This window comes from Dendrobates tinctorius, unplaced genomic scaffold (assembly GCF_039654945.1).
Source record: "Dendrobates tinctorius isolate UK_male_01 unplaced genomic scaffold, ASM3965494v1 ptg000023l, whole genome shotgun sequence".
NCBI lineage: Eukaryota > Metazoa > Chordata > Amphibia > Anura > Dendrobatidae > Dendrobates > Dendrobates tinctorius.
This window is the reverse complement of record NW_027361691.1, coordinates 7,663,003-7,686,419: the sequence shown is the minus strand read 5'-3', so window position 1 is coordinate 7,686,419 and position 23,417 is coordinate 7,663,003. Positions and strand designations below refer to the sequence as shown.

The 23,417-nt window shown below is 50.3% G+C and overlaps 1 protein-coding gene across 12 annotated transcripts in view; it reads left to right on the top strand.

Annotated features, from left to right (window-relative positions):
• The window catches only part of PICALM (phosphatidylinositol binding clathrin assembly protein), a 99,956-nt gene that overhangs the window by 9,258 nt on the left and 67,281 nt on the right, over nucleotides 1-23,417 (top strand). For all 12 annotated transcript variants that reach the window (XM_073569225.1, XM_073569233.1, XM_073569231.1 and 9 more), the window contains exon 2: nucleotides 16,182-16,324. In XM_073569225.1, the coding sequence (XP_073425326.1) occupies nucleotides 16,182-16,324 (143 nt within the window). The remainder of the gene's footprint in view (nucleotides 1-16,181; nucleotides 16,325-23,417) is intronic.

Genomic DNA, 23,417 nt, shown 5'->3' with positions numbered 1-23,417 from the left:
GGGGGGTGCGAGGAGTGTGGGGGTCCCCTGTCTGAGCAGTGAGGGGTGTGAGGAGTGTGGGGGTCCCCTGTCTGAGCAGTGTGGGGTGCGAGGAGTGTGGGGGTCCCCTGTCTGAGCAGTGTGGGGTTCCCCTGGAGTGTGGGGGTCCCCTGTCTGAGCAGTGTGGGGGGTGCGGAGTGTGGGGGTCCCCTGTCTGAGCAGTGTGGGGGGTGTGAGGAGTGTGGGGGTCCCCTGTCTGAGCAGTGTGGGGGGTGTGAGGAGTGTGGGGGTCCCCTGTCTGAGCAGTGTGGGGGGTGTGAGGAGTGTGGGGGTCCCCTGTCTGAGCAGTGTGGGGGGTGCGAGGAGTGTGGGGGTCCCCTGTCTGAGCAGTGTGGGGGGTGTGAGGAGTGTGGGGGTCCCCTGTCTGAGCAGTGTGGGGGGTGTGAGGAGTGTGGGGGTCCCCTGTCTGAGCAGTGTGGGGGGTGTGAGGAGTGTGGGGGTCCCCTGTCGGAGCAGTGTGGGGGGTGCGAGGAGTGTGGGGGTCCCCTGTCTGAGCAGTGAGGGGTGTGAGGAGTGTGGGGGTCCCCTGTCTGAGCAGTATGGGGGGTGTGAGGAGTGTGGGGGTCCCCTGTCTGAGCAGTGTGGGGGGTGCGAGGAGTGTGGGGGTCCCCTGTCTGAGCAGTGTGGGGGGTGAGAGGAGTGTGGGGGTCCCCTGTCTGAGCAGTATGGGGGGTGTGAGGAGTGTGGGGGTCCCCTGTCTGAGCAGTGAGGGGTGTGAGGAGTGTGGGGGTCCCCTGTCTGAGCAGTGAGGGGTGCGAGGAGTGTGGTGGTCCCCTGTCTGAGCAGTGAGGAGTGTGGGGGTCCCCTGTCTGAGCAGTGAGGGGTGAGAGGAGTGTGGGGGTCCCCTGTCTGAGCAGTGAGGGGTGTGAGGAGTATGGGGGTCCCCTGTCTGAGCAGTGAGGGGTGCGAGGAGTGTGGAGGTCCCCTGTCTGAGCAGTGAGGGGTGCGACGAGTGTGGTAGTCCCCTGTCTGAGCAGTGAGGGGTGCGAGGAGTGTGGGAGTCCCCTGTCTGAGCAGTGTGGGGGGTGCGGAGTGTGGGGGTCCCCTGTCTGAGCAGTGTGGGAGTCCCCTGTCTGAGCAGTGTGGGAGTCCCCTGTCTGAGCAGTGTGGGAGTCCCCTGTCTGAGCAGTGTGGGAGTCCCCTGTCTGAGCAGTGTGGGAGTCCCCTGTCTGAGCAGTGTGGGAGTCCCCTGTCTGAGCAGTGTGGGAGTCCCCTGTCTGAGCAGTGTGGGAGTCCCCTGTCTGAGCAGTGTGGGGGTCCCCTGTCTGAGCAGTGTGGGGGTCCCCTGTCTGAGCAGTGTGGGGGTCCCCTGTCTGAGCAGTGTGGGGGTCCCCTGTCTGAGCAGTGTGGGGGTCCCCTGTCTGAGCAGTGTGGGGGTCCCCTGTCTGAGCAGTGTGGGGGTCCCCTGTCTGAGCAGTGTGGGGGTCCCCTGTCTGAGCAGTGTGGCGGTCCCCTGTCTGAGCAGTGTGGCGGTCCCCTGTCTGAGCAGTGTGGCGGTCCCCTGTCTGAGCAGTGTGGCGGTCCCCTGTCTGAGCAGTGTGGCGGTCCCCTGTCTGAGCAGTGTGGCGGTCCCCTGTCTGAGCAGTGTGGCGGTCCCCTGTCTGAGCAGTGTGGCGGTCCCCTGTCTGAGCAGTGTGGCGGTCCCCTGTCTGAGCAGTGTGGCGGTCCCCTGTCTGAGCAGTGTGGCGGGTGCGAGGAGTGTGGGGGTCCCCTGTCTGAGCAGTGAGGGGTGTGAGGAGTGTGGGGGTGTGAGGAGTGTGGGGGTCCCCTGTCTGAGCAGTGTGGGGGGTGCGAGGAGTGTGGGGGTCCCCTGTCTGAGCAGTGAGGGGTGTGAGGAGTGTGGGGGTCCCCTGTCTGAGCAGTGTGGGGGGTGTGAGGAGTGTGGGGGTCCCCTGTCTGAGCAGTGTGGGGGGTGTGAGGAGTGTGGGGGTCCCCTGTCTGAGCAGTGTGGGGGGTGTGAGGAGTGTGGGGGTCCCCTGTCTGAGCAGTGTGGGGGGTGCGAGGAGTGTGGGGGTCCCCTGTCTGAGCAGTGTGGGGGGTGCGAGGAGTGTGGGGGTCCCCTGTCTGAGCAGTGTGGGGTTCCCCTGGAGTGTGGGGGTCCCCTGTCTGAGCAGTGTGGGGGGTGCGGAGTGTGGGGGTCCCCTGTCTGAGCAGTGTGGGGGGTGTGAGGAGTGTGGGGGTCCCCTGTCTGAGCAGTGTGGGGGGTGTGAGGAGTGTGGGGGTCCCCTGTCTGAGCAGTGTGGGGGGTGCGAGGAGTGTGGGGGTCCCCTGTCTGAGCAGTGTGGGGGGTGCGAGGAGTGTGGGGGTCCCCTGTCTGAGCAGTATGGGGGGTGTGAGGAGTGTGGGGGTCCCCTGTCTGAGCAGTATGGGGGGTGTGAGGAGTGTGGGGGTCCCCTGTCTGAGCAGTGTGGGGGGTGCGAGGAGTGTGGGGGTCCCCTGTCTGAGCAGTGTGGGGGGTGAGAGGAGTGTGGGGGTCCCCTGTCTGAGCAGTATGGGGGGTGTGAGGAGTGTGGGGGTCCCCTGTCTGAGCAGTGAGGGGTGTGAGGAGTGTGGGGGTCCCCTGTCTGAGCAGTGAGGAGTGTGGGGGTCCCCTGTCTGAGCAGTGAGGGGTGAGAGGAGTGTGGGGGTCCCCTGTCTGAGCAGTGAGGGGTGTGAGGAGTATGGGGGTCCCCTGTCTGAGCAGTGAGGGGTGCGAGGAGTGTGGAGGTCCCCTGTCTGAGCAGTGAGGGGTGCGAGGAGTGTGGTAGTCCCCTGTCTGAGCAGTGAGGGGTGCGAGGAGTGTGGGAGTCCCCTGTCTGAGCAGTGTGGGGGGTGCGGAGTGTGGGGGTCCCCTGTCTGAGCAGTGTGGGAGTCCCCTGTCTGAGCAGTGTGGGAGTCCCCTGTCTGAGCAGTGTGGGAGTCCCCTGTCTGAGCAGTGTGGGGGTCCCCTGTCTGAGCAGTGTGGGGGTCCCCTGTCTGAGCAGTGTGGGGGGTCCCCTGTCTGAGCAGTGTGGGGGGTCCCCTGTCTGAGCAGTGTGGGGGGTCCCCTGTCTGAGCAGTGTGGGGGGTCCCCTGTCTGAGCAGTGTGGGGGGTCCCCTGTCTGAGCAGTGTGGGGGGTCCCCTGTCTGAGCAGTGTGGGGGGTCCCCTGTCTGAGCAGTGTGGGGGGTGCGGAGTGTGGGGGTCCCCTGTCTGAGCAGTGTGGGGGGTGCGGAGTGTGGGGGTCCCCTGTCTGAGCAGTGTGGGGGGTGCGGAGTGTGGGGGTGCGGAGTGTGGGGGTCCCCTGTCTGAGCAGTGTGGGGGGTGCGGAGTGTGGGGGTCCCCTGTCTGAGCAGTGAGGGGTGAGAGGAGTGTGGGGGTCCCCTGTCTGAGCAGTGAGGAGTGTGGGTGTCCCCTGTCTGAGCAGTGTGGGGGGTGCGGAGTGTGGGGGTCCCCTGTCTGAGCAGTGTGGGGGGTGCGGAGTGTGGGGGTCCCCTGTCTGAGCAGTGTGGGGGGTGCGGAGTGTGGGGGTCCCCTGTCTGAGCAGTGTGGGGGGTGCGGAGTGTGGGGGTCCCCTGTCTGAGCAGTGTGGGGGGTGCGGAGTGTGGGGGTCCCCTGTCTGAGCAGTGTGGGGGGCGCGGAGTGTGGGGGTCCCCTGTCTGAGCAGTGAGGGGGGCGCGGAGTGTGGGGGTCCCCTGTCTGAGCAGTGAGGGGGGCGCGGAGTGTGGGGGTCCCCTGTCTGAGCAGTGAGGGGGGCGAGGAGTGTGGGGGTCCCCTGTCTGAGCAGTGAGGAGTGTGGGGGTCCCCTGTCTGAGCAGTGAGGAGTGTGGGGGTCCCCTGTCTGAGCAGTGAGGGGTGTGAGGAGTGTGGGGGTCCCCTGTCTGAGCAGTGAGGGGTGTGAGGAGTGTGGGGGTCCCCTGTCTGAGCAGTGAGGGGTGTGAGGAGTGTGGGGTTCCCCTGTCTGAGGAGTGTGGGGTTCCCCTGTCTGAGGAGTGTGGGGTTCCCCTGTCTGAGGAGTGTGGGGTTCCCCTGTCTGAGGAGTGTGGGGTTCCCCTGTCTGAGGAGTGTGGGGTTCCCCTGGAGTGTGGGGGTCCCCTGTCTGAGGAGTGTGGGGGGTGCGAGGAGTGTGGGGGTCCCCTGTCTGAGGAGTGGGGGGTGCGAGGAGTGTGGGGGTCCCCTGTCTGAGCAGTGTGGGGGTCCCCTGTCTGAGCAGTGTGGGGGTCCCCTGTCTGAGCAGTGTGGGGGTCCCCTGTCTGAGCAGTGTGGGGGTCCCCTGTCTGAGCAGTGTGGGGGTCCCCGAGCAGTGTGGGGGTCCCCGAGCAGTGTGGGGGTCCCCGAGCAGTGTGGGGGTCCCCGAGCAGTGTGGGGGTCCCCGAGCAGTGTGGGGGTCCCCTGTCTGAGCAGTGTGGGGGGTGCGAGGAGTGTGGGGGTCCCCTGTCTGAGCAGTGAGGGAGTCTGGGGGGGTCCCTCTGTCTGAGCAGTGAGGGAGTATGGAGGGGGGTCCCCTGTTTGATCGGTGAGGGGTGTGGAGTGTGGGGGTCCCCCCGTCTGGTGAGGGGTGTGGAGTGTGGGGGTCCCCCCGTCTGAGGGGTGTGGAGTGTGGGGGTCCCCCCATCTAATCGGTGAGGGGTGCGGGGGTCCCCCCGTCTAATCGGTGAGGGGTGCGGGGGTCCCCCCCATCTAATCGGTGAGGGGTGCGGGGGTCCCCCCCATCTGATCGGTGAGGGGTGCGGGGGTCCCCCCCATCTGATCAGTGAGGGGTGCGGGGTTCCCCCTGTCTGAGCAGTGAGGGGGGGTTCTCCTTATTTAGAATGACTGCAGGCTCTTCTTATGTTGGGTCTGGGGTAGTTGTCAATCACATTTCTTTAGTTTTTGCGTTGCCCCTTCCTCCTGGGGGGCTCTGTGCGGCACCTGCTGAGCCCTGTGCACATTATATATTTTTCCGATATGCGATGTGTTGTGTCCTTGTCTCCCAGGCTGCAGGATCTCGGCTTGCTGTTATGTAATAGGAATGATTACTTTCCTCATGATCTGTGTCCTATGGTTAGAGCGGTGTACCTGTGTCCATCACGTGGCTCGGCCACGGCTAGTGCATCACATGAATTCCATAGGCCGTCGTTTGATACGAGAGAAGCCGCTGGAAAGAAGGGGACTTGTGTCCCTGGTCTTCCCCTTGCAGTCAGTGGGACTTGTGACCCGCAGTTCCTGTTTAGGGTTACAAATGTATCCATCCTGAGCAGTCAGAGTTCCCTCCTCTCCTGACAGTTGGATACAATGTATCTGATACTTTACTGAATTAGTGTAAAGAAATTGTAAAGTCTGTTATATGGACATCAAGGACATTCTGAAATGAAAGTATTAGTCTTCACCTATAGGTATTGTTTAAAAAAAAAAAAAAAAAAAAAAGTTTAACCCCCTAATGACCTGTGATGAAAGTCACTGGTCAAGGCTCAGGATCTGAGCCCACCCCGTACAGAGCGGGTGCCGACTATGGCATTTAGCCAGAATCTGCCTCTGTCCTAAGCATAGGCCATCAATGTTAAGTTTCATGACATCCCCTTTAAATAATCCCATTGCCAGATAATTTTGTAGCGTACCATTGAACGGCATCAAAATCAGGGCTGTGGAGTCGGTACTCCAACTCCTCAATTTCCATGACACTGACTCCGACTCCACAGCCCTGATCAAAATGACCCCCCCCCCCCCCAAAAAAAAAAAAAAAAAAATAATAATTATTTACCATTTCACCACACTTGTAATTTCCCCCACCCCCCTACCATACCATTTTGATGTATGGTAAAGTGGACTGTATCATTAAAAACTACATCTCGTCCTCCCCAAAAAAATAAGACCTCATCCAGAGACGTAAATGAGAACAAAAGTTATGGTTCTTGGAAGAAGAGCAGGAATGAACGAAAGCGCAAAAATGAGGAAGCCCTTTTCCTCTGCAGCCAATCTTTATTTTCATGTTTTGTTTTGTTTTTTTCTCTACCATAACATTTGTATTTTTCCGTCAACATCACCATTTTGTGTTGCAGTGTTCCCAGACCTGTAACATTATTATTTATCCAACAGCTGATCTGGGTGAGGCCTAGTTTTTGGCGTGACAAGCTAACGATTTTATTAATGCTAATTTGGAGTAGATACCTTTTTCTTCTGTTTTATTGCATTTCTTGAAAGAGGGGTGTTGACTGCAAAGATGCAAATCCGTTTTTTTTTTTTTTTTTTTCCTTTTTTACCACCTTTACCGATCGGATTCATTGATATTATATTTTGATAGCTCAGACTTTTACGAATGCGGTAATATCAAATATAGATATCTTTTTTAATGGGAGGAAAAATAGGCGATTCAAATTTTTCTATGTATCTTTTAAAAACTTTTATTTTGTTTTTATTTAATATCCTTAGGTAATGACGTTCTATAGTGAAAATCCCAGTCTCCTTTTGAAGCTCTGCATATAGCTGAGCATCATATGACATGGGGTCATCATGCGGCCCCTGACAATCATAACCCATCAGTGGTGGGATATTCGCACACCGTCGGAGATTGACAGCGGTGTTAAAAGGGTTAACAGCTGCGTCAGATATCGCTCTAAGGGGCTAAAAGGATTGTAGAAGATTTGGAGAAACTAAACCTTTTTTTTTTCTTTTTCCTGAAATAGTCCATACCAAAGGAGTGACGCTATGTTTGGTATTGCAGCTCATCCCTAGTCACTCGAGTGCAGACACAGATAATCACCAGGAGTGGCGCTGTTTCATATAAAATGTCCTCTTTCTATTTCTGTGCAGCTCCTTTTCCTTCCCCGTAAGTGTCTGGACCTCGGTGTAGACCTGTATAGAGGGAGGTGACGTCACGAGTACAGTATATATCTAAACCATTCCCTGTGCGCTGATCCTGGGATGGAAGAAGCGGCATTTGTTATTTTTTACACATGGTTAGGGGTTAAGCTTAAGAGCCCCAAACCTCAAACAGGACAGTGTCATGGAGTGCTCTAGGAATCCTATATAGTAGTAGTCGCCAACCTGCTGAGAGTTGTAGTTCTGCAGTCCAGTATGCGGCTTTGCTGCCCCCGTGGATCTCTCTGTAGTTGCATATTTATGTACACCCCCGGCTTGAGTTGTCTGCAGGACACTGACCGCCTGGCGCCTACATTTTCCTATCATCACGCTGCATTTTTTTTCTTTCTCCGCCGACTGCGCATCATTCAGCACAAACCCAATTTATATTTTGCCTTTATTAAACCTAATTGTCCTGTAAGAAGAGATGATTTCCCAGCATTTCTTCATAATCGCGTGTTTGGACAGCGCATGGATCTGTTACCAGAAGCCATTGGATTTATTAAGCTTTTCTCCAAATACTCATTTGTCTTTTCATGTAGTTTGCCATTTAAAGAAAAAATCTTCCAGGCAGAACTCCAGCACTCGAGTTTGTCTGTGGGCGCGATATGGGCCCGTAAATTGTAATGGGGCTGGAAAAAGGGCTCTGCGAACTGTTAACTTGTCCAGACTTTTAATTCATGAGCGTGACTGAGGCCTCACCCTGGCTGTCCTCGGCTTGCCCCAGTGACCTGGACTAAAGGCCCCCACACACGGTAGCCTGCATGCCTGTGTATGCGGTGTCAGGAGTAGGCAAGTACCGCACCCTTCCACTCTACATCAGGACTTGTCAAACTTTTTCTGTCTAATGCCAGGTTGTCACTGGCAAAAAAAATAAAGTGCTGCCATGTAGAGTCTATACTGCCTCCATGTAGAGCACACAGTATACCCCAGCGGCGTCATATAGTGCATTACAGCACACCTCCCAAGCTCCAAACCTCAGGTACCCGGGGCCCTCCATTACTGCTTTTTGGAATCTACACTTAAAGAATGTCCTTAACTTTTTTTTTTCCCCCATAAAAAACAAATAGCAAATTATCCCCTATTGCTAGGATAGAGTATAACCTGCTGTTTTCTTGTGGTCTGATTTCTGGGACCCTTACCGATCCTGAGAGCAGGGCTCTGGATGCCAGTCCTCAATTAAGAGGTGCATTCGGGGCCCTGACTCCATTCATAGTCCACGGGACTCCCCGAGAAAGGGGAGAATGGGATTTTCATATGCAGTGAATGGAGCGGAGGCTTAACATACCCATGATGTTCCAGAGCCACAATTTCTGGATCTGTGGGGGTCTGACCCTGGCAATCTGCAGGTTATCCCCTATCCTGTCGAATTTATTTATTATATCAAGTAGTTGACTTCTTATTTATAGACCTTAGATGTTCAGCTGACAACCTGTATACGTGGTGTCTGCTGCTTCCGTTACAGTGTATCAGTGTCTTATCCTGGGGTGGATCAGCCCGCACCTTCAGAGTGCAGTCAGCAGATTGTGCTCCCCGGGAGCCTCCGATACGTGCCGTTCCCATGATATCGCGCGTGACGCCATCGCCCGCATTGATCTGTATTTGCCTGTTGAGCAGGGCTTCTCATTTACCTTTCACATGGAGATCAATGTCCCCAGCAGCCGTGTGCGTGGTGTGGACATTGCTCGGATCATGTGTGTTTGCTCTGTCTCATCTCTAGAGCAGCAGCTATAGGATCGTGCACCTTCCCACCTGGAGGAAAACGGGGGGTGAAAAAATGGCCCTGAGCATGGCTCTATACAGTCAGGTGGATTTTTTTTTAATATTGCAGCTCCACTTCTATTGAAGTGAATGGGAGCTGAGCTGCAGTACCCAATGCAGGGCCTGATAAGAGGATGTTGGGTACTGGACCCCACTGATTGAAAAAGTTAGGGGCCGTCCTCTCCTGCACTGTAGATATCTTACAGGTTACAGATCACTTGAATGATGGGCACCACTCGTGTAATGTCGCACCCCTCTTGTAGTAACGCCAGGATGGGGGGGCCGCCTGCTCCTCGCTGCAGCTGACCGTCCAGGCTCTGATCCACAAAGCTTTCCTTAGTTGCTCACGTGTATGTGAATATTTCTCCCTAAGCAGATGGTTTTCAGCAGTTCTTGTTGGATTCTTGGCAGCGGCTGCTTCCTCTGAAGACGACTCTGGCTGCTCTTTGGCAAACATCGTATGTGTTTACTGAAATAAGTGGGAAAAGGAGCAAAACTGAAGCTGCGAGGAGATGAACCTGCCCGACGTTGAGCTGCAATTGTCAGCCCTTCTAGTCAAAGCTTTATTACATCGGGGGTCGGCTGGCAGCATAATACACTTCCGACGGCATCATGAGCGTGAAATAATCCCAAATAATGAAATCCAACATGTAAAAAGCAACACAAGAGAAAATGGTTGTCAATGCGAAGGTTTATAAATCAAAGGGTTAAAAATGTCACAACATATTGGTAACCCATCCTTTATATCATCATTAGTAGATTGGTGGGGGTTCGAGACCCGGCCACTGCCAATTTCAGAGCTGCAAAGCGCAGCTCCTTATAATGTGTAGTTGCTGCTGCCGGGTTTCACAGAACAGCTACAATTAAAAGTAGCCTGTCGAAACTAATCATAGTTTTAGGTGGGTTCCGGGCTCCACCGATCTCACATTGATGACTTGATCTTTGGATAGGCCACTATGACCTGACAATCCCTTCAATCATATCTAGTGATAGGTGAACGTGCTCTGATAAGGTGTTATCTCAGCATGCTCGGGTGCTAACGAGTGACTTCCGCATGCTCGAATAATGTTTGAGTCCCCACGGCTGTCTAAAAGCTACGAGACATGGGGAATCGAACATATTATTCGAGCACACCAAAGACAGTCGGTTAGCCCCGAATATGCTCAGATCACACCTTACCCCACCAGCACGTTCGCTCATCACGAATTGTGTCCTATAGGGCTACAGGTCGCGCAACAGCTAATTCTCTTAATAGTTGTGCTACAAAAATAATTGTGCATTCTGTCTGCGACTTGCTGTCGCGTGACTATTTCACAGCTGTGATTATTAGTTGGCGTTTTCGTGACCTGTGTGTTGTCTGGGCTGTGTGTTTGCTGCCAGACATATTTTCTAGGTGTATGAAGCTTTTGGGAAGGCTGACATGAGCTTCTCCCTTCCCCCGTGGCCCAGTCTGTATAGTATGGTGTGCTGCAGCACCTGGCTCCTTCTTTGCAGGAGATTAGTTTTATTTGGGCTTGTATCAGACTTCGTATCGGGAAGCTGTGACTTCCGATTTGGCACAGGCCTGGCTCCCCTGACCAGGCTCCTTCTCTACACTGACCCTGATTCTTACACATTTAGTTAATTTTTTTTTTTTTCTTCACACATGAAGTCACGGTTGTTTGGGTTCTGTCTCTTGACAAATATCTCCAGGTAGGTGTGTATTGTAATGATGGGGGTGGAGAAAACTTTGTGTCTGCACTGATCCTGGGGGGAGGTGTTGGGGCAGATTCACCTTTCCAGGAGCTGCCCGTAATAACCGCTTATCATATGTGCACTACTCCGATTTTGGGCTCAGAAATTGCTACCGGCAGTGGGTTTTCCTAGACTTTTTCCGTGTGAGGCTGCAGTACCTGGATCAGGCACTCCTAAATAAATGTGATCAAGGGGTCAACACCAGACTACAATATCTGAGGTTGATTAGTCCTGCCATCTATGCCACGTCTTAACGCCTGGCTGTTTGGGCTGTATCATGTCATAGATGGGTGCACCCTGAGGGGCAGTATGGGACTATTTATTGGGTGTCCATTCTCCTCTACTGCAGGGTCAGCTGATGGGCGCAGGTAGTTGGATCCCTGGAGATCTGATATTGGCGGCTATCCCTAATGATCTATTTACAGGGCGGCACGATATAATCATTTTACCCCTGATGAAGGCGCCTTGGGTGATCGGAGGCCTTTTTAGCTCCACTCCTTCACAGTGATCTTGCAGCTTAAGGCTTGGTATTTAGTGGGGGTTATCTCAGAGGCTGCTATGTGGATATGGCTGACTGCTCTGTCTGTTTAACCTTTTCTCTTCAGAGCGACATTTCTTTTGGCGTTTTAGTATTTGCCCATCCTTCTTTTTTTTTTTCAGAAGCCATAAGTATTTTTATGTTTATATGATGTTTTTTTTTTTTTTTTTTTACCTGTGATGTTACACTTTTGAATGACACCATAGATTATTTTGTGAAAGAAACGTGCCGAAATTACCACTGCAATTCTCCCGCAGTGCCAAACTGGAAAAGATCGCGCCCCGCCAGTGAGCCGACCGCCGAAGCCATTTACCAATAGTCGTGACGTCCAGCTGTGAGCGTCGGAGGCTGCACTGAGCGAGGGATGCATTCTGGTAGCCCCCTACTTTTGTAACCTATTGCAGTACAAATGTAAGCTTTTTCACTTCTAGACAGATTTAGGGCCCCGTCACACATAGCGACGCACCAGCGATCCCGACAACGATATGACCTTGTCAGGATCGCTGGTGTAGCTACATGATCGCTGGTGAGCTGTCAAACAGGCGGCTTCACCAGCCATCAGCACCAGCGACACGCGGGTAACAAGCGACGCACGTCGCTTAGTTACCCACTGTGTAGCTTAGTTACCCACTGTGTAGCTTAGTTACCCACTGTGTAGCTTAGTTACCCACTGTGTAGCTTAGTTACCCACTGTGTAGCTTAGTTACCCACTGTGTAGCTTAGTTACCCACTGTGTAGCTTAGTTACCCACTGTGTAGCTTAGTTACCCACTGTGTAGCTTAGTTACCCACTGTGTAGCTTAGTTACCCACTGTGTAGCTTAGTTACCCACTGTGTAGCTTAGTTACCCACTGTGTAGCTTAGTTACCCACTGTGTAGCTTAGTTACCCACTGTGTAGCTTAGTTACCCACTGTGTAGCTTAGTTACCCACTGTGTAGCTTAGTTACCCACTGTGTAGCTTAGTTACCCACTGTGTAGCTTAGTTACCCACTGTGTAGCTTAGTTACCAGCGCGCTGGTGCAGGGAGCTGGTAACCAAGGTACACATCGGGTTTCTAAGCGGCGTGCGGCACTTAGAGACCCGATGTGTACCTTGGTTACCAGCGCGCTGGTAACCAAGGTACACATCGGTTTCTAAGCGCTGTGCGCAGCTTAGAAACCCTCTGTTTACCTTAATTACCAGCTCCTGGTCCCTGGTCTCCCGCCTGTCTCACGCAGCGATGCGTGCTGGCCAGCGGGAGACCAGCGATCAAAAAAATGTCCTGGCCATTCCAGGATGATCAGCGATACCCGGCAGGGGGGCCGGTCGCTGGTAAGTATCACACACAGCGATCTGTTGTGTGACGGGGGGCTTTATTCAGGGAATATCTTATTAACCTATTCTCTGCTAAACATTGTGTTTACAGATATCACTTATTAGTTTATTAGAGGTTATTCTTTGTGAAGCTTCCCCCCCCCCCCCCCCGATCCTGAGAACAGAACATGCTTTCCAGATGTCCGTGCGACAGGACTTGGCCAGAGATCCCGGACCTACAACTCAAGTGCTGCGTGTGCTCCATGTGCTGTGCATCTGCCTGCTGTACAGTATCTGGTGCCCACCAGGAGACCTCCCACCTGTGAGAACGTTCACTACGTGTCCAGGTCAGCGTAAGAAGGGATCGGCCCGTACACTTTGAACACGGCCAACAAGTCTCTCCAGACTTTCCCATACATGTGCACACTCGGCTTGTATGAGCGTGCATGTATTTTTGAAGGGGGAGAATCAGGCAAGGCACTGCCATGCACCTCTTGTGGCATTCTAACACGTAGGGAGACTAAAAATAGTAATTTGTCTCAACTTCATAAATGGGTAAAAATAATTCCAGAATGTTTGTAACTTTTATAGTTTACCAATAATAAGAATAATTAGCTGCTTGTTGCTATGATCACCGGCCGCCGCTGCAGAATTGCTTGTGACCGCTGCTCTGACACCGGCTGGAGTTGGGCCCGCTGCTTCGCAAACAATGAGCATGTGAACACGCCCTAAACGGGCTGTTTTGATCACTTTTTATTACGTTTTTTTTTTTTTTTTCAGGACGTGCTGAGACTGAAAACAGAACAGCAAATCTGACTTATTTTTCTTTACAGTGTTTACCATATTGGTTAATTATTTTTTATCTTCAGACTTTCCTGGACACAGTGATCTCATGTATGTCTAGTTTGTTTATTTTTCTATGGGCGATTCATACTTGTAAATATTATGTCTTGATTCCCCCCTCTATAAACCCACACCCTATTTGTGACCTGTCCGTCACGTGTCAAGCAAGCATTAACGGGTGATTATATACAGTAGTGAGAATTCGAGGTTGTGGATGAATACATGTTACAACATGAGGCGTCTCCCTGGATTGATCCCAAAACCCTGCAATCCGTAGACCGTAATTTTATGTCTCCTGGCCATTTGTGATTGGATATTGGCCAAAGATGACAGCACTGCTAGATTACTAGTACAGGAGTCCTGCAGATGACGGCTGACTCCTCCAAAGAGGGAATGAGAAGTGAGAACCAGTCGTCGTCATGTCCGGCCACTGTGATGAAACACTTAGTTCCCTATGGTTTCCTTTATGCTTCAGGGAAGTCTGTGGCGCAACGAGTTCATCTTGGCTCCGCTTACTCTTGTCTTGGGTGGTGGTCCCTTTTTTTTATTGTATGGGTCCCTGTGAGGGACATAATATAATTTAAAGTGTTTGTTAAGTGTGTACATTATCTAATATATGTACCAACTTTTCTAGGTGTGAGGAGACACCTGTGTCTGTGCTCTCTAATGGGCATTTAACAGTGTAATGTATGGCACGATGGAGAGGTGGTACTCATGATCTGTAATTCCCCATTAAAGGGCTATTCCCGTATTTTGCTAACATTTCTGGATCAATTGAAGTCTGACCTCAAAGACATCCACTGGTTCTGAGAATGAAGGGCATGCAGCATTTAGTTTAAAGATTATTATACATTTATATAGCGCCATTTATTCCATGGCGCTTTACAGGGAAATGGGGAAATACAGACAAGTACAATATACATGTGCAAGACAAGGGACACACAAGTACAGAAGGAGAGAGGACCCTGCCCGCGAGGGCTCACAGTCTACAGGGATGGGTGAGGATACAGTAGGAGAGGGTAGAGCAGGTCGTGCGGTGGTTCAGTAGACCGACCTTCAGGTTCTTCTTGAAGGTTTCCATTGTTGGTGAGAGTCTGATGTGTTGCGGCAGAGAGTTCCAGAGTATGGGGGAAGCACGAGAGAAGTCTTGTATGCGGTTGTGCGAAGAAGAGATGAGGGGGAGTAGAGAAGGAGATCTTGAGAGGATCGAAGGTTGCGTGCGGATAGATACCGGGAGGCCATGTTACAGATGTATGGAGGAGACAGGTTGTGGATGGCTTTGTATGTCATGTTTAGGGTTTTGAACTGGAGCCTCTGGACAATAGGCAGCCAGTGAAGGGCCTCGCATAGCGGGGAGACAGATGGATTAGTCGGGCAGCAGAGTGTAGGATAGACTGGAGGGGAGGCCGGAGAGTAGGAGGTTGCAGTAGTCGAGGCGGGAGATAAGGGTGTGCACTAGTGTTTTTGTGGTTTCATGGTTGAGGAATGCGTGGATCCGGGAAAAATTTTTGAGTTTGAGGCAGCAGGAGGAGGCGATGACTTGGATATGTGGTTTGAAAGCGAAGGTAGAGTCGATCACCCCAAGGCACCGAGCGTATGGGACTGGGGAAAGACAGCAGCCATTGACATTGATGGAGAGGTCTGGTGGAGGGGTAGAGTGAGATGGGGGAAAGATGATGAATTCTGTTTTGTCCATGTTCAGTTTGAGAAAGCGAGCAGAGAAGAAGGCTGAGATAGCAGACAGACGTTGTGGGATTTTGGTCAGTAAAGAGGTGAGGTCAGGTACAGATAGGTAGATCTGCTTGTCATCTGTGTAGAGGTGGTACTGCAAGCTGTGGGATTCTATGAGCTGTCCCAGGCCGAAGGTGTAGATGGAGAAGAGTAGGGGTCCGAGGACTGAGCCTTGAGGAACACCGACAGATGGGGCGTGGTGTGTGAGGGGGAGACACTAAATGTTCGGTCTGTTAGTCATGATGAGATCCAGGATAGGGCCAAGTCTGTGATGCCACGGGATGAGAGAATCTGCAGGAGGGAATGGTCCACGGTGTCGAAGGGAGAAGACAGGTCCAGGAGAAGGAGGACAGAGTAGTGTCGCTTGCTCTTGGCGGTTAGTAGGTCGTTAGTGACTTTAGTTAGGGCAGTTTCAGTTGAGTGATGTGGTCGGAAGCCAGATTGTAACCGGTCAAAGAGGGAACAGGAGGAGAGGTTGGAGGACAGTTCAAGATATACATGCTGTTCGAGTAGTTTTGAGGCATAAGGGAGAAGAGATATTGGGCAGTAGTTAGACACAGAGGATGGGTCAAGGGAGGGCTTTTTGAGGATGGGTGTGATTGAGGCATGTTTGAAGGATGATGTGTCCTTTTTGCAGAGGCAAATGACCAGGATTGGTGCGGTAAGGAAAACTTAGAATCAAATGTATGGGTTTTAAAATGATAATTCTCAGGACCAAAGGGTACCTAGGGGATCGGATGCTTACCAATTATAAAGTGATGGCATATTCTATGTTGAATTCAGCAGCTAGGCTCATATTGCTGACAGCCACTTCACTAGTAACCCATCTGCTGTAGAATACAACATAAACTTATCATATGTGCCTGCAAGATGCTCAACAGTGCTGCACCACCCTACATCTCCTGCTCAACTCTACAACACTTACCCGTCCTCTCCACAGTGCTGCACCTCCCTACATCTCCTGCTCAGTTTTACCACACTTACCTGTCCTCTCTGCTGCGATGCACCACACAACATCTGCTCAACTCTACCACCCTACCTGTCCTCTCCAGTGCTGCACCGCCCTGCATCTCCTGCTCAACTCTACCATCTTACATCTTACCAGTCCATTCCAGTGCTGCACCACCGCACATCTCATCTCTACCACCTTACCTGTCCTATCCAGTCTTGCACCGCCCTACATCTCGTCATCTCTACCACCCCACCTGTCCTCTGTACAGTCCTTCACCGCCCTACCTTTCCCTCACATTTCCTAATTGTACCCCTTAACTTTAACCTTCCTACACCATTTATTCGAATCCAATTTCTTAAATAGGTTGTCCAATTAAAAATGTACAGAAATGTGACCAAAGAGATCTCTCTAATCTATCTGCATGTATGTATCGAGCTATGCCCACTGGCTGCCTTTTTTATTCTTTCTATTGAAATATGTATATGTGTCTTTTCAGATTTGATCCAGTGCACAAATGAGATGAACGTGAACATCCCACAGCTGGCGGACACTTTATTTGAAAGAACAACCAACAGCAGCTGGGTGGTGGTCTTCAAGTCGCTAATTACTACTCATCACCTTATGGTATACGGCAACGAGGTGAGTAGTTAGTTGTTAAGGGTTATACCTTATCTGCCGCGAATGTTAATTAGGTGATCCAGTCAGATATATGCATTGAGGTTAAAGGGTTAGGCATAATATTGCAAGTATTCTGCTATTGACAGTGGTCATATCCCAAGGATGGGTCTTTGGCGGAGCATGCAGGCCAAGGGTCCATTCGCACGCTATGAAACTGCTGGAGATCTACGACAACCCCACAGAAAAACGATCTCCAGCTGTTGTGAAACTGCAGGTCCCAGCATGTCCCCCATTGACTAGGTTGGAGAACGCTGCTATAGAGCATGGAGGGAGCCATGCATGGGGACATTTCAGACTCCAATTTTCAGGATCGGTAAGTGTCCCAGGGTGTCAGTGATCACTTTCAATGTTGGGAAAAGCCTTTATAAAGTTGTCTTTGTTTAGAAAGTCATGGCTTCTTTCCTTTCAGAAACTGCGCCACTTCCTGACAGTGTTGTTTTTTTTTTTTTTTCTTTCTGATTTTGCTAACTGGTCTCATTGAAGAGAATCGAGCTGAGCCGCAATCCGCGCACAACCCATTGTCAGTGACGCTGCTTCTGACAGAAAGGTGCCATGTTTTTCTAACTCATGACAATCCCTCTAAAGTGCCATTCAGCAGTTTCTTAATTTAAAGAGGAACATTTGTCAGGAGACAGCCACTTAAATGTATGCATGGTCATCCCTGAATAAATTTTTTTTTTTTTTTTTTTTTTCTTAACATCCACTTTGTGCCCCTTTTGTGCATTCGGGTGCACACACATGAATGGGCGATTCTATTCTTACACGGCTAAAACTACATTTCCCAGCAATAGAAATGAATTGAAGACACCATGCATTAACTTATATGTAGTGATCACCCACTATTTGAGCAAATTAGGGGTTTGGGGTTAACCCTTTAACTGCTTACAGGACTGAAGGATAGTTGATCTCTCAGCAGAAAGTGTTCTTCGGGTCTCTTTCTGGTACACAGAGATCGCTTTCTGAGCACTTGATGGCATTTGATGGTTTACATCCTATTCGGCAGCATTCTCTGCCTTCAATTACTGGCGTCTGTTTCCTACTCACTCCGCGTGTGATATGAGGTCCAGAATTCTGCTCCATCCTCGCACTGTTTATAGAAGTCACTTTGATCTATCAGGCTCAGTTGTCAGTAAATTAAAAGCACACAAGAGGGAAGTTTGTGAATGCAAACAAAGGAAGTTGTGTTATTGTGCACCGCGGATCCGCTATCTCCGGGATGTGGACCGAACATGCGTTTGATTAGGGAATGTAAACCGGTCTAACAAAGATGGCTGTACCCCCCCCCCCCCCCCATCATCATCATCATAATCATCTGATTTATTGCAGTTGTCAACGATGGGAAACCCTATGTCCAACAGCAGCTTATCCTAAAGATTACTTGGTTGACAGTGGCAGCAAATGAACCAATGTTTTTGGGATATGATGTATCACAGATGGCTGTAGCTCCCTTCCATGGATAAGTGGATCATAATTCCATAATTAGGACAATAAAATGTTCCCTAAACACAAAAAATTACTTGTGTGTAAACCGTTTTGCATATGGCCAATTTGATTTCTTTATCGTGCTATGGGCAAGTGGCATGCATCACATTAGCCAGCGCAGCTGTGTGGCGCGGCTGGGAAGCCAGCGCAGCTGTGTGGCGCGGCTGGGAAGCCAGCGCAGCTGTGTGGCGCGGCTGCTCCCTCCCCTTCCATAGACCTTTTTTTTGTGTGTGTTTTTTAAGTCATTTTGTGACTATGTAAAACATCTGGAAAAGCCATGTTGATATAAAAATCTGAAAACAAAACCACAAACAACTTGAAAAACTCGCTGATCTTTCGGTGAATTAGGTGTCAATGCATAAAAACTGGCTTGAAGTGCAATGATGAATCTGTCCCTTGTCTCTTTGGATTTTATTACTTGGTTTTTTTTTTTTAATGAATTTCTCTATATTTGGGCTTTGTCGGTTAGTTTTGCACATCAGGCTTCCGCGTGTCGTCCAATGTAGCAGTCAGAAATCACCTCTCTCTCTCTTTTATGGAAGGATTGAAATGAAATCCCCTGATCTGATTGGTTTGCAAACACAGACGATGAACAGATGAGTTATAGGATTTGTCCTGAATTCTAGGATGCACCTGTCCGGAGAATGAGCCCGATCTGTGCACTCCCAGCATTACTGTCTGCTGACAGCAGGGGTGCAGGGAAGGGTCTAAATATAACATTCACCATTTACTGGTAGCTTTGTCCATTAGCTTTCCTTACGAGAGGATATTGCGGTAAGCCGCTGATTGACAGCTGGTAGCTCACTAGTCTACAGTCATCGGAGATGTAAGTGGTGTTATTGCTGCTCCGCTCGCTACTTGTTGAGGCCGGCTTTGTAAACAGAATATCAAAATTATAATTATTGTTTTTAGTCTATTCTGTGTTGACTAGCCCAATTGCTTTGTATTGAAGAACACACTTTTACGTTACATTATTTTTTGTTATATATAGGCACAGCTATCTTGTCTGTTTTATCATTGCAGAAGGTTTTCTGGGCATTCTCTGAGTTATGTGCCAGAGTTACTATGGAGGTTGGAGCGGTGCTGTGACATCCCCTATTGTGAATGGTGTGTCCTGTTATCTACTGTATATAGAGGTGTTATCATTCGTTGTACAGGAGGAGGTGAGCTGTGCCATCGGCTATTGTGAATGGTGGAACATGTGCTATCTACTGTATATGGAGGCGTTTATTATGAGTCATTATATAGGAGGTGAGCTGTGAAATTGGCTATTGTGAATGGTGGATCATGTGCTGTCCACTGTATATGGAGGCATTTATTATGAGCCGTTATATAGGAGGATGAAGTGAGCTGTGACATCGGCTGTTAATGGTGGATCCTATGTTTAGTCTTTGCGATGAGATGAATGTTCACCTTGTCCTTAGCAGTACATGTAGTATGACGGGACATGTTATCCTATTCTGAGTGATTTGTAGCTAGAGTATTTTTTATTGTTTCCCATTCATGTACAATGTAGACAGTGCCTGGCTTGGGCGATAGCCATGGAGGATTATACTCCGGTCTGCGTCCGTGACCTTCTAGGTGTCTCCATATGAATGATGTTGATGTATCCCCCATACTGGGGGGATCTGCTGGGTATGATCTCTGCTTCCTCTGTACAGACTCGTACGATGACTATGTGCAGCGCTGCCCTGGAGCATTTGTGGTCTGCCCATCCCTTCCTTAGTCTGTGGCATCACTAGGTGTGGAGTGAAATGTGATCGGGGCACATCTGCTCGGGGTCCGGACTCCGCTCATTAGTCACCTGACAGTCCGCGCCTTCATGTGGCTTTGTGCAGACACTCCTCGCTGCTGTCAGTGATTGCTCGGCTCCTTATATTCCTCTATAGTCTCTTAGAAACCATAGAGAATAGATGACAGCTCCCGATGTAACAAGGAATGTGTCCTGCGGGTGATGGGAGCGGCTGTGCCCGGGATCAGCTCGCTTTGTTCCTTGTGTACATACCAGTTTTATGCTTTTAAAAGGGAAGGAAAATAAAGCTGTAGGGTGTCCAAAATAGTGTGAGGTATGCTCTACTGGTAAAGGGAGAACCAGGGAACCATTGTGCTGCATGGAGCTGTTGGTTTGTGGTCGCTCGCATTATTGGCTGTGATCCTTATAGCGGTTCAGGATGCCTATTGAAAGCATTAAAAAAAACAAAAAAAAAACGCCAGCTTAAATGTGCAGTTGGCTTGCAGGTAAATGTTTTCTCCCCGTGTCTTTTAGCAGGTGCTGCCTCTATCCTTTTTATTTATCTTAGAATGAGATAAAATATGGTTTGGTATACACACGTTGCTGATTTTGTGCGGGTTTTTTTTTTTTTTTTTTTTTTTGCAGTGCAAATTTGTGGCAAAACCTGATGCCAGCAAAGTGAATGAGAAACGCGAAGTGTCGTTCACATGTTGAGTATCTTTGACTTGCAGATTTGGTGCAGAAAATCTGTAGCGTGTCAATTCCATGTGTGTTTGCTGGCGTTTTTCACCATTCACTTCACTCAAATCAACCAAAGGTACAGGGCAAAAAAACCACCAATAAACATGCTTTTTTTGCAGCTGTGTTTTTCCTGCCAAGAGATGCAGTAATGGTGCAGAAATTTTACTCCACGTGTGCACATACCCTTACAGGCAATGCTCCCTGGAACAAATGTTTGCAGCTAAGCACTTTAGATAATGGATCGGACATTGAATTATAGGCCGGCTACCTATAGGTGGCGTTAGAGATGGTGGCGGTTATTATTATAGCCCCATTTATTCCATGGCGCTTGACATGTGAGGAGGGGTATACATAATAAAAACAAGTACAGTGTTCGTAAACAGTACAAGTCACGACTGGTACAGGAGGAGACTACCCTGCCCGCGAGGGCTCACAATCTACAAGGGATGGGTGAGGGAGGATACAGTAGGTGAGGGCAGAGCTGGTCGTGCTGCGGTTTTGTGGATTGGTGGTTACTGCAGGTTGTAGGCTTGTCGGACGAGGTAGGATTTCAGGTTCTTTTTGAAGGTTTCCATGTTAGGCGAGAGTTTGTTGTGGTAGAGAGTTCCAGAGTAGGGGTGATGCGCAGGAGAAATCTTGTATGCGATTGTAGGAAGAGGGGAGTAGAGAAGGAGATCTTGAGAGGATCGAAGGTTGTGTGTAGGTAAGTACCAGGAGACCATGTCACAGATGTATGGAGGACACAGGTTGTGGATGGCTTTGTATGTCATGGTTAGGGTTTTGAACTGGAATCTTTGGGTAATGGGGAGCCAGTGCAGGGATTGACAGAGGAGAGGCTGGGGAATAGCGGGGGGACAGTTGGATTAGTCAGGCAGCAAAGTTTAGATAAGATTGGAGGGGTGCGAGAGGGTTAGAGGGGAGGCCGCAGGAGGATGCAGTAGTCAAGGCAGGAGATGATGAGGGCACGCACTAGAGTTTTTGCAGATTCTTGGTTGTGGAATGTATGGATCTGGGAAATATTTTTGAGTGTAAGTCGGCAGAAAGTGGAAAGGGCTTGGATATGTGGTTTGAAAGAGAGCTTGAGTATCAAAAATTACCCCGAGGCAGCGAACTTGTGGGACTGGGGAGAGTGAGCAGCCATTGACTTTAATGGATAGGTCTGTGGGGAGAGTCGAGTGAGATGGGGCAAAAATGATTAATTCTGTTTTGTCCGTATTAAGTTTTAGAAATCTAGCGGTGAAGGATGAAATACCGGACAGACATTTGTGGGGATTCTGGTTAGTAGGGAGGTGATATCTGGTCCAGAGAGGTAGATCTGGGTGTCGTCAGCATAGAGGTGATACTGAAAGCCGTGAGATTCTATGAGCTGTCCCAGGTCAAAGGTGTAAATGGAGAAGAGCAGGGGGACTAGGACTGTACCTTGCGGGACTCCGACAGATAGGCGGTGCGGTGAGGGAGGTGGTGGGCGAGTGGGAGACGCTGAATGTCCGGTCTGTTAGGGATGACAGGATCCAACATAGGGATAAGTCTGTGATGCCAAGAGATGAGAGGGTAGTAATAGGGAATGGTCCACTGTATCAAAGGCAGAGGACAGGTCCAGGAGGAGGAGGACAGAGTAGTGTCGCTTGGCCTTGGCGGTTAATAGGTCATTGGTGACTTTAGTTAGGGCAGTTTCAGTGGTGTGGCCGGAAGCCAGATTGTAAGTGGTCAAGGAGGGAGCAAGAAGAGAGGTGGGAGGACAGTTGAAGATGGACATGTTGTTCCAGTAGTTTTGAGGCATAGGGGAGAAGTAATATGGGGTGATAACTAGATACAGAGGATGAGTCAAGAGAGGGCTTTTTGAGGATCGGTGTGATTGAGGCATATTTAAAGCTTGATAGGAAAAAAAACACTGGTTGAAGAGATGGGTTAATGTTGGGATGAAGACTGTGGTGAGGTTTGGATTGAAGTGGGATGGGATTGGGTCAAGTGCATAGGTGGTGAGATGTGATGTGGAGAGTCAATCTTCTGTAATGGTGGAGAAATTGGCTTTGGAGGAAGGGCTCTGGGTGTTGTCGACCAAAACTGTCTCTGATGTTATCAATCTTCTGCTTGAAAAATGAGGCAAAGTCTTCAGCTGAGATGAGTGGAGAGGGAGGAGGTGCTGGGGGACGGAGGAGAGAATTGAAGGTGTTGAATAGCTGTTTAGGGTTGTGAGACAGGGAGGATATGAGAGATGAGAAGTAGGTTTGTTTAGCTGTGGTGAGTATGGCCTTGAAAGTAGCGAGGGTCTGTTTGAATGCGGTGAAGTCCTCGTTGGAGTGGGATCTTTTCCATCTCCGCAGCCCTGGAAGCCCGTCTCAGTTCTTTGGCCAGGCTGGTGTGCCAGGGCTGTCTGTTGATTTTGCGAGCTTTGGTATGTGTGAGAGGGGCAACCAATTCCAAAGCTACAGCTATTGTGGTGTTATATAGAGTTGGTGGTTGTCTTCCATCTGGATGCAGACCCTAGAAGAAGGGGTCGGGAGTCCCCCCCACTTTCAATATAAGTTCTATACTGTTTGCTGGCACCCCCCCTGCTCTCGCCTCTTTCAGTGTCGAGGTAAACCTGTATTCGGTACAGATTGTGCATCTTGTTGGACATATTTTGGCAGCCACTAGTCCTCTAGGGTATGTGGGGTGATGGCTCTCGGCAGTTCCTCCCCCATCTCGGGGCGATGGCTCACAGCAGTTTCCCCCCCCCCCCCCCCATCTCGCCCTTCAGCCTTGTGTGTTCACTTGTTCTATCGGCAAGCGGAGCACAAGACGTCAATGTGACAGAACCTGCTCCGGCCGAGGTGCCGGTATTTCATGTCAGGCCCGCTCCTTACTGCTGCTGTGTACACAATAAATAACCCCGTTACCAGTGCTTGTACTCGTCCTGCACTGATTGCTGGGAAATGTCATGACATTCACATACTCAGAACACCTCTCCAGCCATCGCTCTGCTCATTAGAGGGCCGGAGTCCTGATTCATGTCATTACTATTTCTACCTCATTTTCTGATTTTTAGTTGTGGCTTTATTTATTTTTTTTAATATAATACTGATGCAGGTGGCCTTTGATAGCCACTTTAGCGCCGCC